Source organism: Leptosomus discolor, chromosome 25, assembly GCF_034619465.1.
Source record: "Leptosomus discolor isolate bLepDis1 chromosome 25, bLepDis1.hap2, whole genome shotgun sequence".
NCBI lineage: Eukaryota > Metazoa > Chordata > Aves > Leptosomiformes > Leptosomidae > Leptosomus > Leptosomus discolor.
This window is the reverse complement of record NC_141415.1, coordinates 6,966,339-6,979,597: the sequence shown is the minus strand read 5'-3', so window position 1 is coordinate 6,979,597 and position 13,259 is coordinate 6,966,339. Positions and strand designations below refer to the sequence as shown.

Here is a 13,259-nt window from a genome sequence, read left to right as displayed (position 1 = left end):
TGGGGTTTTTTTTTTTCTATTTCCAGAGATGTTATGTTACTGAAATTACTCACAGTCTGTCTGTGGGAGATTAACTGCTTTTATTGAAATTCTTTAATAGCTTTGAGCTCAGCATGAGTAGTGGGACAGTGAACAAATTGCATATCTAGCTGTAGGATCATTCTTCTTTTCTTTTTTTTTTTTTTTTCCCCATCAGGAACACATTGAGCAAACTTGGTTTTTTTTAAAGAGCAGATAACTTTATTATTCATGGCTGGCCTCATCCGTTTCTGAAGGCGCAGAACATTTTAGGAAGCTTGGCAGTACTTTGATCTGCGCTGGCGATAGAATTTCCTCTACGTGTCGTTTGGATTCTTCTCGGTAGTCAGGGAGAATCACCGTGTGTGTGACTCCTTGACAAGCCACCTCTGCGCAGTACTGCTCCCTCAAGTGCGTCGTGTAGCTCTTGAGCTACATCAGTGTGTTCTGAAGAGGCTGCAGAGACTGTGATGCTTGTACTTGGGAATATATAAACGTGCACTCGCTCTTACAGCTGAAAGGGGTTTTTTTTTTCCCCCCCTTGTTAAACATTTTGTTATTCAGACTGACTTGCTTCCATATTTCCTTACTGTCTTACCTGGTGAATCATTGAAAAGTTAAATACTTCCCTGTATCACAGCTTCACTGAGGAGTTATCTCAATTACGAACTGGGGCGTGGGGAGCATCAACCTTGAGCGTTGCTCTTTTAACGAGCGACAGCTCCGTGCGGAGCCACTTCACAAAGAATGTGGGGACTAAGCCTCATTTTTTTTTTTTTTTCACTTAAGTGGCCTGGGGTCTTTTCAGTGCAGATAGATAGGCTAGAAAGGAGCAAACGTGCGTCTCAGAATCGAGTAAAACTGACCCCGCAGGAGCTGAAACCTGTGACCCAGAGACTCCCAAGAGTTTCAGAGCCTGAAGGCAGACCTGGAAAGTGATCTCTGGTCCGTGAGGTCCTTGTACCCGAACGCTGACGGCGCTTATTTGTTTTGGATTTTTTTTTTGGGAGGGTGTAGGGACTCCTTAAGTATGAGTCAGTCAGTGCCATTTTTGTCTGCTGTGTACAGGTAAACAGCTGTATGTTTTTGTTCCGCAAGAAAGCACGTTTCTGCCGTGCATGGACACAAAGTCCTGAAAGGTTCTTGCGTTAAGCGAAGCGGTGATACGCTGGTTACGTGCACAAAGCCGTAATACCCTTGTGTGCGCAAGAAAGCCCAGCTGCAAGGGCTGTAGTCAGTAGTTTTTCTAAATTTATACTTCCGTTGGATTTTTGGTACGTGAGACGAGTATACATGGCTGTAAAAATGACTCGATTAAAGATACAACCATCTCAGCCTATTTTGAGAATTCAGGTCATAGAAACAGCTTGAGTTTCTAGTAATTTGTGGAGTCGTGAGTAATATTGATGGCAATACATCCTTGTTATCAATTACTTGCCATCTGCTCTTGGAGATTTCAGAATAGCAGGCTTTTTTATCATCAGAAAGCAACCTGAATATGTGTTCGCTCCTCACGCTGAAATCAGACTTTTCTGAGTTCCCGTATTGCGCTACAAAACCAGGGCTGCTGACAGGCCCTCGCTCGTGGAGCATTTCCCTAATTCCTCTAAATACTTTCTGATTTCGCTGCTTGCTTTGTTGGTTATGCATGTTTGATCAGATCAGCGTTTCTTTGAATCAGTAACTCGGTGGTGTGGGTCTTTGAACTCTCTTCCCAAGGTGGTCAAAAAGTAAAAGGCACGCGGTTACTGCTGCGTATTTTGAGGCCGCGGTGCGTTGCCCTCCTCCCCCGTAGGTACCCAAACCCGCAGATGCTCCGTTGTTCTCAAAGCTTCGTTTTGAAGATTGCTTCAGGTATTAACAGGTTGCTTCAGTCTCTCAATTTTTCTTTCCAGCTTGAGGACGAAGCTCTGAAATACATTGGTGCCCATTGTCCCGAACTGGTGACTTTAAACCTCCAAACATGCTTAGTAAGTAAAGCTTCCTGTGATTTCCCAGCTCAGCCATCGGTGTGTGTTTAGAGGCCATCTCTAAGCAGAACCACGCAGAATGTGCTCCATCCCAGGAACGTCGTCATCTGTGCAGACAGGGCAATTGTAAAATTACGGGACTTTTAAAAATAGTTGATGAAAAGCAGCTTTTTAGTAGCGTTCCGTAACGTCGAATAAGCCCCCAAAACAGTGTCATAGCACTCGCTTGGGCAGAATTGTTTGTCTCTCTGCCCTGCCCACGGGGCTTCTAAGCTCGTTTGTAGGACTAGCTGGAAAAATTCTTTCCATCGGGCTGGCGTGTTTGTGTGGTGATGCAGCCGGGCGGTTCCTCTGGTCTCTTTATGAAATTGAACCAAGCAGCGCAGTTCCGCTGCACAGAAGGGCTCTGAACCAATTATTCTGCAGTGCCAAAAACGTATATTTATGCCAAAAAAAAAAAAAGAAATTGGAACGGGCTCTTTGTACATACCGTGTGCGGTTGGTTTGACGCAGGGAGTGACTGGACAGTCTCTCCCTTTTCCGCGGAAGTGGGCAAGGCCTTTGGGGGCCGCAGGGCTGGCCTCTCCCAGTCCTGTGGAAGGAGTAGCTTTACCAGTTACTAGACTGGGTAGAGACTGGTGCCCGCCCCGCTGGGACTGGGTGCTCGCAAAGGAGGAGCTGAACTGTTACCAACTTCCAGACCCGCGTCTGGGGCGCAGGGGAGAGGTCGGAAGGGCAGAGGCAAACAGGCGGAAGGGAGAAGAAGACTTGAGAAGGTTCTTGGTCGCCTTAACCGAAAACGCCAAGTTCTGCTCCGTTTCTGTTTCATCACTCTCCAAAACTTGGGCTTCCCAGCCCACAGACTTGCTCTTTGCTCTTTTGGAAGAGGCAATGCCAGTCCCTGGGTTGGTGCTTTTCTGTGGGAACTGAGCCTGGCTGCCCCTGAAAATCCAGAACCCAAGAATTACGTGAGGCTGAACCTGGTCCTCCAGCACGCGTAGCCTCTGCCACCTACTGTCCCTTCTTCCCTTCTCCCGCTGCCTGCGTTGCTCTCGATCCCGTGCAGCTCCTTGGCTGAGCACCCCCCCCGCCCCGAGTCCCAGCCCCTTGTGCTCTCGCTTCTGCAGGGAGACGCTTGGAGCAGCTTCGTGCGCTGTTGCCACCCCAGAGCAGAGCCCCTGGGGCTGGACAGACCCCGGGTGTCCGGGGACGCGGCGGGGCGATGGAGCTGCTGTGCCACGGGCTGAACGTCACATCATTTCGGCTGTGAGCCCGTCCCTCAGGGCTCAGGTTTTGGTCCCAAACCACTGAAGTGTATTTTTAAACAGCTGTGAAAACAACCTGCTGCCTATTTTGTGGGTAACTCTGACTGCTAGGTGCTTTCTTGTCTTGAGTTTCAGCCAAGAAGGTCTTTACGAGCAAGGGTTGCAAAGGAAGGCAGGAGCCCAAGTCTAGGCCTGCTGCTACCGTGCCTTCCCCCATGGCTCGCGTGGCCCAGCTCAGAAACGTTTCCCTGCATGTGGAATCACTTTCCGAGTGTTTACAAGTCACTTCAATGTGGCTTATCCTGTTTCAGCTGCTCCAGTGAAATAGGCGAAGGCGTTTTTGGGTTGAAAGGAGCCTAACTTGGCCTCAGTTGAGTGCCTGGTTGGAAGCCTGAGAAGGAAAATATGCAGTGCCTTGCACCTCCACCTACGTTGTTATGGCTTGTGATGTTGTTATTGTTTTTCTTGTAGCAAATAACAGATGATGGTCTCATTACAATATGCAGAGGATGCCACAAGTTACAATCCTTGTGTGCTTCAGGCTGCTGTAACATCACAGATGCCATCTTGAACGCCCTGGGACAGAACTGCCCGAGGCTTAGGTAAGTTCTCCCGGCAGTTCCCCGAGCTCCAGTGACCCGTTGTGCGTGGAGCAAAGGCTCTTGGTGACCCGGTCGTGTGGTGGTTGAGCCATTTTGGACTCGGAAGGCCTTTCTGGCAGGGCAGCTTTCGTCTCTGAGCTTTTCCCAGGCGTTTGCCGTGGGCTGAGCATGGTTGTACCCAAACTTCTGCTCTCTGACCTTGTGCAAGTCGCTCAGCGGTAGGAGGGCTCCGTGCCGTGGGGGTGCGTGCTGCCAAGAGGCTCGCTTAGTAGCAGTCTCCTTTTGCACCCTTGGGTGTCTGCTTCTGTGCTGTCGTGAAAACCAGTTGAGGTTGGGTGACTTTCGTACTGGGAACCGAAAACGCGGTTAAACAACGTGGTTTCCTCTTGACACGTGACATTAACAGGTTTTTCATGATGATTTTGTAGCAGGTGGGATTTGTGCAAACTTTCACTCTGCGTGACAGAGTGGGCTGCCAGGGACATCTCTGCAGGTGCTTGCTTTTTTTTTTCGTTGTTTTTGTTGTTGTTAGGACAAGTTTCTTCAGGAAGACTTTGCTATAATTCAGGAAATGGCCAGGTGCAGAAGGAAGAGACAGTTTTATTCTCTGACATCTGTAACAGCTGAGTGGCCTGTATTAAATGGCACCAAATACCTGTCTTCCAGGGGAAAACAGAACACAGCTGTTTCTGTCATAATTCATTTAAAGAATTACGGGTACAGAGCGCAGCATACGTGTGCGTGGAAGCCAGTTGTGAAAGAGGAAGGTAAAATGCAAATTTGGTTCCAGGTGGTTTCTGTGTGGAAGTTCAGCTGCAGCTTTGCAGCGTTAAGCTCCATACATCAAAACACGTAATGCACTTTAAGAAAGTTGGATTCCTCCTCTGTAAAGGCAGGTAAATCTGTTAAAAATGTGGAGGAAACCTCTGTGGAGCTGCGGTAACTGCCAGAAAGTTTGTCTGTTCTCCCAGACGCAAGCAGCTCGCCTCTTGGGAGGCTTCAGGCTCCTCTGTCGTGGCGTTAAACGCTTGCTCTCTGAGGCTCACCTGCCAGGTTGTCGTGTATTGCACCCTTTGTCACGGCGAGATCGGTACGGGAGGTGGAAACCAGAGGAAAGCGCTCTGGGAGCGTGTGGAGAGTCCAGCACTGAAGGTTTTTAAGAGCACCTTAGTCCAACGTGGGTCGGATTAGCCCTCCCTGACTCGTAGCAGGGGACAGACTGGATGATCCTTGGAGTTCCCTTTTAGCCTGACTTGTTTTTTTTTCTTTCCCTGTGACCTACACTCAGGTATAGAGGGTGGATGCTCTGTGCAAATTATCCTCTCAGAGAGCACAGCCTAAACCGGGTCAAACTTTTCTGGGTTGCTGGAAGCTTTTAATGAAACACTCTGAAAAGCAAAATGACTCCACCATGGTTATTATAAATTCTTTCTGTGCAGAATATTAGAAGTTGCAAGGTGTTCTCAACTAACAGATGTGGGCTTTACCACTCTAGCTAGGGTAAGTGCTCCTTTCCACTTTTTCATGAAGTAGCTTTGCTTTCTTTCCATGGGAACAACCAGTGGCTTTCTCCTGAACGTAGGTTTTTGTAATGCTTTTGATCCCGACGTCTGAGTGGAAGCCAAGTTACAGAAATTAGGCTGTGTGAGATCTTTGGAGTTATCCTGACCCGCACACCTAGGAGGATGTGCGTCCAAACTGTGTGAAAAGTTAAATGCTTGGGAGTTACAGACTTTACTGTTTGGGTTTTTTTTTTTTCTTAATTAATCTACGTTGTGTACGAGTGACCCTAAATTTAACTGCCTTTACTTTCTATGAATAAAGAACCCCCCTGTGCCTTTAAATGAGCGAAATCACTAGGCTTCCTTTGCTGTACTTGGTGCTGTTCGTAAAGAAGCAGCAAGCTTTCCTTCCAGTCATGGTGTTTTCGTGGAGAAAACCCTTCATTTTTAGAAAGAACTGTCTTAATGTAGTTGTGTTTACGTGTGCCGTGTGAACTTTGCACTTAGTTTGTGTGTTCGGTCTTCTCCTTGTTCCTAGAACTGCCATGAGCTTGAAAAAATGGACCTGGAAGAGTGCGTCCAGGTAGGAGGTGCTTCTGGCTGCTTCTCTTTCAGCACGGTCACAGCGGTGTGGAAAGAGGGTGAAAAAGTGATAGATTGCGTCCAAGCGAGAACTGGATTTAAAATCCTGAGCGAGACGATTGGACCTATTTGGATAAGAAAATAACCACTTCTGTAGTTTGATCCTTTGTCCCTATTTTGCAGCAACGAGCGCTGCCAGTGATAAAAAAGTCCTTAAAGTGGCAGGTGTGTCCCGAAGGTCCCGTAGTAGGTGTGTGACTGGTGACCCTCGCCACAAGCTGCGTAAGGCCAGGGGAGGCTCGTGCTACGCGTGCTGCTGCAAACCTCCGTGTTTGGAAAAAACACAGCCAGGCTGTTGGAGCAGCCGTGGCTCTAGAGAGGACGTGGCAACACCTTGAAATAAAACCGGGGTGCCCGTAGCCTTCCTCGGAGGCAGTGGGGTGCGGCGGAGCGAGGGTGACTGACGAGTCTCTCCTGACCCTGTGCTGCAGCGGCCGGCGTGAGTTTTGAGGAGCGTGCGGCTCCACGCTGCTCTCTAGGCCACGTGCCCGTAGCCGGTGCCCGTTTCAAGGTGACATTCCAGGGGAAAAAAGTTTACTCAAGATTCCATGAAAAATCTCTAACGCTGAGGATAGATTTGAAACCGATTCGGATAAAGACAGTGGAGATAATGGGATTTAGCTTCCTGCCATGAGAACAGCGTGACCCCGGTGTTCTGGACTTCCTGATGTTTACAGGGCAGAAATTCAGGCGACCACAGGAGGAAATGACAATAGTCCAGACAGGAAGTGATTTAAAATTACCCCGAAAAAGGAAGAAGAAAAAGTGGGCCGTGCCCTTGGATGGTCTGCGTTGAACAAAGACACCCCAGCAAGTTCCCTTCTGAATGCTTTTAGGTTAGAAAGCCCTTGTGTTGAGCCTCTCTCTTCCTGCGGCAGAAAGAGGAACAATTCAGCCGTCCACCGAGCTGTTGGAAGGGGGTTTGAACACCTCTTGTACTCCGAGACAAACATTTAGGACCGTTGTGTTGTCAAAGAGTCCTGCTCGCTTGCTGCTTGTAACTGTGAGCTTATTTCACCAGAGCTGCTTAAGGAAGTTAAAAAAAAAACAAAACCCAAAACCCAAACAGCAGTGCTGCTGCCTGCACAGTCCTTTAAGGGCAGGGCTTGGTTTTCTGCAAGGGAGTGGAAGAAAGTGAACGTCTGAAACGTGGTCTCACGCAGGAGACGAGCCCCTGAGGGGCTCAGGAGAGGGAGCGCGGGGAGCGCTGCCGCGGATGAGGCAGAAGTTGGCGGGTTTTTCTTCCGTAGGGCGAAAAGAGCCCTTGTGCAGAGCACCCAGCGTGAGAGGGCTTTGTCTTCTTTTGCAGATAACGGACAGCACGCTAATCCAGCTTTCCATACACTGTCCGCGGCTTCAGGTTCTGGTGAGTATTAGAAGTGAGGCTTTTTCAGCCGTTCCTTTGTATAAACAAAGGGATTTTGAGCGCTGCCTGTGGGGATTTGTCTCTCTGACTTCATAGACGTGTTGCGAAGGCTGGGAAGAATTCGGCTAGAAGCCTGACCCTGAGGAACCTATTGTCCCTCCCCTACTGCTAACGTTAGTCGTGCGCCAGGCACCCAGAGCCGCCTGAAAAGGCGTTGGAGGACGCTGGATTCTCCTGGTACCAGCCTCGGGCTGTCCTCGGCTCGCCCAGCAGGATGGGGGCTGCCGGGGCGGTCTGCAGGAGAGCAGGCTGCAGCCCCCCTCGCCTGTCGGGCGGAGCCGGGCAGCTGAGGCCTGGAAAGCTTGCTGGCTCTGGAAAGCCATGTTGCTTTTGGGTCTAAATTTCTGGGGATTTAGTCTCGGTCTCCTCTGCCTCCCCTGTGTGTGGGGAAACCTGCCCTGGGAGGTGGGGGGGCTGCAGGCAGGGGGTTCTGTGCACGCTGTTGCCCTCAGCAAAGCCACAGGCTGATCTAGCTCAAGCCCCGCTTCCTCCTCGAGAACTTTTAAGATGCAGCACCCCCCCACCACCACCACCCCGGCCCCCCAAAACGCACCGAATGGGTGACGTTGTATTTCTGCCGGTTCTTAGCCCCAGCGACAGGGTCCTGCCCATCGCCTCCTCCCTCGTCCCACAGCGTCCCCCGGCGGGGCGCTGGCTTCTGCTTGCCCAGGCCGCTAACTTGGTGTGTTTGGCCGCAGAGTTTGTCCCACTGTGAGCTGATCACGGACGACGGGATTCGTCACCTGGGGAACGGCGCCTGCGCGCACGACCGCCTGGAGGTGATCGAGCTGGACAACTGCCCTCTGATCACCGACGCCTCCCTGGAGCACCTGAAGAGCTGCCACAGCCTGGAGAGGATAGAACTGTACGACTGTCAGCAGATCACGCGGGCAGGGATCAAGAGACTCAGGGTAAAGACAGCAATGAAAGCACCGAGGCTGCGGCTGGCACCCTTCATCCAGGGGGGAGGAGGAGGGCGGGCTGGGGCTCCGGGTGCCTCGTGATCTGGTGCTCGTTCTTAAGAGCAGGGTGAGAGCCGTCATCTGGGAATCGAATAGCTGTCACGGGCTCGGAAGGTCGGATGGGGCCGAGTGCTCGCTGCTGGGGAAGAGCGGGACCTGCTGCGTCCCCCAGCAGCAGCCGAAGGGAGCAGAGGAGCCCCGGCGTGCAGGGGCTCGTTTTGCAGGCCCCCGTACGCGGGGGGCGCCGAGGGTTTGGGCCGCAGCAAGCGTGGGGAGCGGCTGCTCCTCCCCGGGACCTCAGGTGCTCAGCGCAGGCTTCACGCCGACGCTTCCCGTGGCAGTGACCCGGGCCGATCCCGCAGCAGGCTGCGCGGGTGGGACGGAGCCAGGGCTGCTCCGTCACCTGCTGCCGCTCCTCTGAGGCACTCTGTGTCCCGGCGATTCCCTCCTGAGTCCGTTTCTCCAGCTGCAAAAGAGGAGCAGTGATGGGATCTTGTTAGCTCGGAGAACACGGGTCCGTAGTTGGATGCTGTTCTGCTCCCCACAGCTACCGCAGCGTTACTGGGGAGGAAAGAGCATCGTTGCTTCTGCTCCCCGTGACAGTTCTGGTAACAGAAGGAGCTTGCAAAGCCGGGGGCTGGGGGAGAGTCACGCTGGTGAACTGAAGGAGTTTGGCTCTGGTTTTTATACCCGTGTTAGTTGCTAGTCTGAAGGGAGCCAGGCCCCTGGCAGCTTCTCTGTGACTCCTGCGCTGCCCCCGTCGCTTGACACGTTGTGTTTGTCTTTGCAGACCCACTTACCCAATATTAAAGTCCATGCCTACTTCGCGCCCGTGACTCCACCTCCTTCGGTGGGAGGCAGCAGACAGCGCTTCTGCAGATGCTGCATCATCCTATGACACTGGAAGCGGTTCCCCCCTCGCAAACTGAGTATTTAATTCCACTTGTAGAGTCACGGTGGACGCCGGTATCTTCGAGGAAGGCGAGGCCGGTGCCAAGGGCCAGCGAGCAGGGCCGTGGTGCCGGGCCCCCGTAGCCACCCATACACGTACATATACACACCCCACCGTTCCAGCCAACGGATGAACTCTGCAGTGTGGGAGCTGGAGCTGTGTTGGCTTTTTCCGTAGGTGGATTGGGTTAATCCTGAACCATTCCTGCTGGGCATGCTCAGGGGGAATCACCGCGGTGAGGAGGGGAGGGGTGGAGAACCCCGAAGGACTGTTGCTGCTGTTGAGGTTGGAGTAGTCACCGAAAGCCTTTGAAATGGGGAGAGGGGGAGAGGGAAGGAACGTGCTTTAACCCTGCATCTGTTGTCCAGAAGAGAAAAAAAAAACAAAAACAAAAACCAAAAACACACAAAAAACCCCACCCCACACCCAAAACCTGAAACTCCCAGCAAGTTTTGTGCCCGTTTTTCAGCGAGGGGATGAAACAGCAGCTGTTGTGAGACGCGATGTACGTGTGCTTCTCTGCTTCCCGGCCCCTCTGACCACCCTGAGCATGCTCACGCCGGAGGTTCAGCCGTTTCTTCTGTGTTCTGTAGCACCCAGCTCAGAGGCTTCCTAGATTGTTGTGACATAGCTTGAAACCGGCAACGTCAGGCTGGTTTTTGCCCTCCCTACATCCTGCTTTTTTTCTTTTTTTTACACATTTCTAATTCAGTAATTTTTGGAGATTTACCAAACGAAAGTGACGAATCAATAATTTAAATTTAAAAAAAAAAAAAGGACTTTTTACCATGAGAAGCCTGAGCCTGTAATGACCGGTTTGGAGGATTTTCAAATGGCAAGCGAGCTGCACTGCAGGCCAGGCTCTTGGAGGCTTCTCAGCCTGTTTTTATCAGCAGTTGGGTGTCTGAATTCGTTCTGCATTTCAGGTTTTATCCCAAGAACACTGCCCTTGGTGTAGGGAAAAAGTTACAGTCTCTGGTGCAGTGACTGTAAGTTCCCTGCTCCTCCCGTCCCGTCCCGTCCCTCCCACCCTTCATCCTGCCCCCAAGGAAAAGCAAAGCAGAATCTTCTTTTTTTTTTTTTTTTTTTTTTTTTGGCTCGTTGCCCCCCATCAAGGACTCGCTCGTGGAAGGGGGAGGAACAGGAGGCCCGAAACTGCGCCCTCGGCGGTGGTCACGCTGGTGCCCGCCGAGGCGCGGGCGCTGGGTGCTGGCGCTGGCTCTGCGCCTGCCGCAGGTAAGTGTCTTGCCCCGGAGAGGAACCCCCTGAGCGCCGGGGGGGGGTTGCTACGTGCCAGGCCTTCCCAGCGGGCAGGGCCTGGTGGCTGGTTTTGGGGCGTTTTTAGGCAAGATGAGCCCAGGCGCCGCAGGGGAGCGTGGACGGCCCAGGCCGGCGCTGGGACCTCCCCGCTCCTCCCTGCTGCTGGTTCCAGTATGAAACGCGTGAACGGACGGGCAGGTGCCGGGGGTTGAGTGGGGGCCAAACTCTGCAGAGGGGTGTGGAAGACGAGCCGCCGTGGGAGGGGTGACCCTCTGCCTGCCGCCTGCGCCCCGGGAACGGGCTCGGGGAGCGGGTCGGTCTCTCCGGCCGCCGAGGAACGCGGGGTGCTTCACCTTCCCGCTGAAGAACCTCGCCCGGGGCAGGAGCGGGGTGCAGCCCGGGGAGCGGCTCTTCCAGCCTCCCTGGGGGGCTTGGGTTTTCGCTGGAGGTTTGCTTGGAGGACAGTGTGTTGCTTCCCCTTCCCCTCTTATCGCTGTCTGAGCTCTTGGGGCAGCCAGAAGGGTCGCTTGGTCCCCCCGAAGCTGTGTCCCCCCCTTCCTCTGCAGTTCCCCCAGCCCGTCTGTGTGTGCTTAACGCAGCCTGGCAGAGGCACGGGCTGCTGGGAGGAAATCCAGCACGCTGCCTTTGAAAGGATACTGTCAACTCCTCCCCTGTAGGTCGCTTTTAATCCGTTATATTTATTCAAATCCACTTCAGCGCTGCGGATTCCCCCTCTCTCCCCCCTCAACAAGCGTGGTCCTGTCCTGCCTTCGCAGAACTCCCTTCTCCCGTTTGCAGGGTAGCAGAAGATAACGGACTGACCGACCGGGGCCTGGGGCAGCACCCAGCAATCCCAGCCTTCCCACAGCTCTGGGAGGAAAACTTTGGGTTAGTTTATACCGTGGCAGGCGAGAGCTGGAATGGATTTGCAAGCCAGGGTGTCGTTGGCTGACTGATTTCTTTGTAACATAGCGCTTTTCAAGGAAAAAAAAAAAAAAAAAAAAGAGAACTCAGAGGTTTTGTTTTGGTTCCCCCCGCCCCGCCCCCCCAAACAGAGTGACAGCATTAAGGTAGCTCAAGCTACTTGACAGTGTCCTTTTAAGTCAATTACCTGTCATCAAATGGACTCTTCCTTATGTTTGTATTTATAAAATATCACAATAAATATCATTTTCCAAGCCGTGTCTTACTGCAGGGATACCTTTGTAGAGCGACAAACCCTCCCGCACGGGGCAGCCGTGGTTGGGGACGTGCCCGGGGGCTGGTGCTGGGTTGAGCGCGGACCCTGGGTTTGAGCCGGTGGCTCTGGAGGGCGTCGAGCGCCGAGATTTGGGGCCCGGGGTTGAGAGGAGGGTCCTGCTGGGGCGTTGGGGGGCGAGCGCTGCGGAAGGGCGGCTCGACTGAACCATCCCATCGCTTTGCAGCCCCCCTGTGCTGGTGCCGGACGCCTCTTGTCCGGCCTCTGCGCTCACCCAGGCACGTCGGGGCCGTGGGGCGAGACCCTGAGCTCTTCCCTCTGCCTCGGCCCTTCCCTCGCCCTCCCTGGGAAACCCCGAGGTGCCCCCGCGCCACTCGTGTCCCGCTGAGCCCAGCTGGGCTCGGGGGTTTTCCAGCCTGGGGGAGCCGCCTGGGGCCTCGACGGGCTCTGGGGCGTCACGGCGGGCGCAGAGACCGAGGGACGGCTCTGGGGAACCGGCCCGAACCCCTCTGGACCCGAGATCTGGGGCGGGAGGTGGTGCGAGGGGGTGTAATGCCACCAAAAATGAGGCTTTTCTGGTCTTTCGAGACACGCAGCAGCACTTTTTGATCCCAATTCTGTGCCCGCGCCCCATGAGGAGGAGGATTTGGCAAGTTGGGAGATGTTATTTTTTTTGTTTGAAGAGATGAGGAAATCCGTCCCCTGCTCTGGCCCGACGGGGAGACCACGGGGCTGGTCAGGCTGTGCCAGCCCCTGCCCCAGGAGGGCACCCGGGGGCGGGGGCCTGGAAATGCCACCCTCCACCAGCAACCCTGCACCCCACCTTTCCCCGGGGCTCTTCGTGCCGCAGCCACCAACCTTCCTCCATCCCTAAAGCTGCCTCCGAGCTCCCCTGGGGATTCCCCCGCGGGTCGCTCCGTGGCCGCTAAACCGGGGTGATTCCCCCTCCTCGATGCGAACCCCGAGCGCTCAATGTTCTCAAACCCCCCCCCCAGCTCCCTTCCCAGCGTCTCCCCGCGGCTCGGCGTGAGGCTGCTGTGCCTCCACCCTGGTTTTAAGGCTTTTTTTACACTGGGGTGGGCTCGTGATGTCCTTTCAGTCCGAGGTACCGGACACAGGAGCTGGAAGCTTGTCATACGCTCCCTGGATTGCACCTACTAGAGAGAGACCTGTAAAATATTAATTGAACGATGTTGTGATCTGTGCTTTCCTTGACACTGCGTGGATCTAAGAATGCCGTTAACGAAAAGTAAATAGATATCTCTGCGTAGCTGAGCTGCCCCTTGTCTGTGTGATACAGGATCTCCGCGGGGCAGCGAGGGTCCAGGCGATGGAGGGGACGGTCGGGAAAGGGCTCGTGGGACCGAGCTCCAGCTCCCCTCGGCAGAGGGTGTTTTGGGGAGGGTCGTGAGTGTTTCCTTCTCTCCCCACCCACCAGCGAGGGGTCCGTGATCCCGTGTCT

The 13,259-nt window shown here is 53.7% G+C and overlaps 1 protein-coding gene across 1 annotated transcript in view; it reads left to right on the top strand.

The window, feature by feature from the left end:
• The window catches only part of FBXL20 (F-box and leucine rich repeat protein 20), a 41,729-nt gene extending 31,306 nt beyond the window's left edge, over positions 1 to 10,423 (top strand). Inside the window, exons 9-15 of the mRNA XM_086478127.1 lie at positions 1,914 to 1,988; positions 3,725 to 3,855; positions 5,295 to 5,355; positions 5,896 to 5,940; positions 7,309 to 7,365; positions 8,124 to 8,336; positions 9,178 to 10,423. Coding sequence (XP_086334253.1) covers positions 1,914 to 1,988; positions 3,725 to 3,855; positions 5,295 to 5,355; positions 5,896 to 5,940; positions 7,309 to 7,365; positions 8,124 to 8,336; positions 9,178 to 9,285 — 690 coding nt within the window. The 3' untranslated portion in view covers positions 9,286 to 10,423. The remainder of the gene's footprint in view (positions 1 to 1,913; positions 1,989 to 3,724; positions 3,856 to 5,294; positions 5,356 to 5,895; positions 5,941 to 7,308; positions 7,366 to 8,123; positions 8,337 to 9,177) is intronic.
• Positions 10,424 to 13,259: the final 2,836 nt, after the last annotated feature.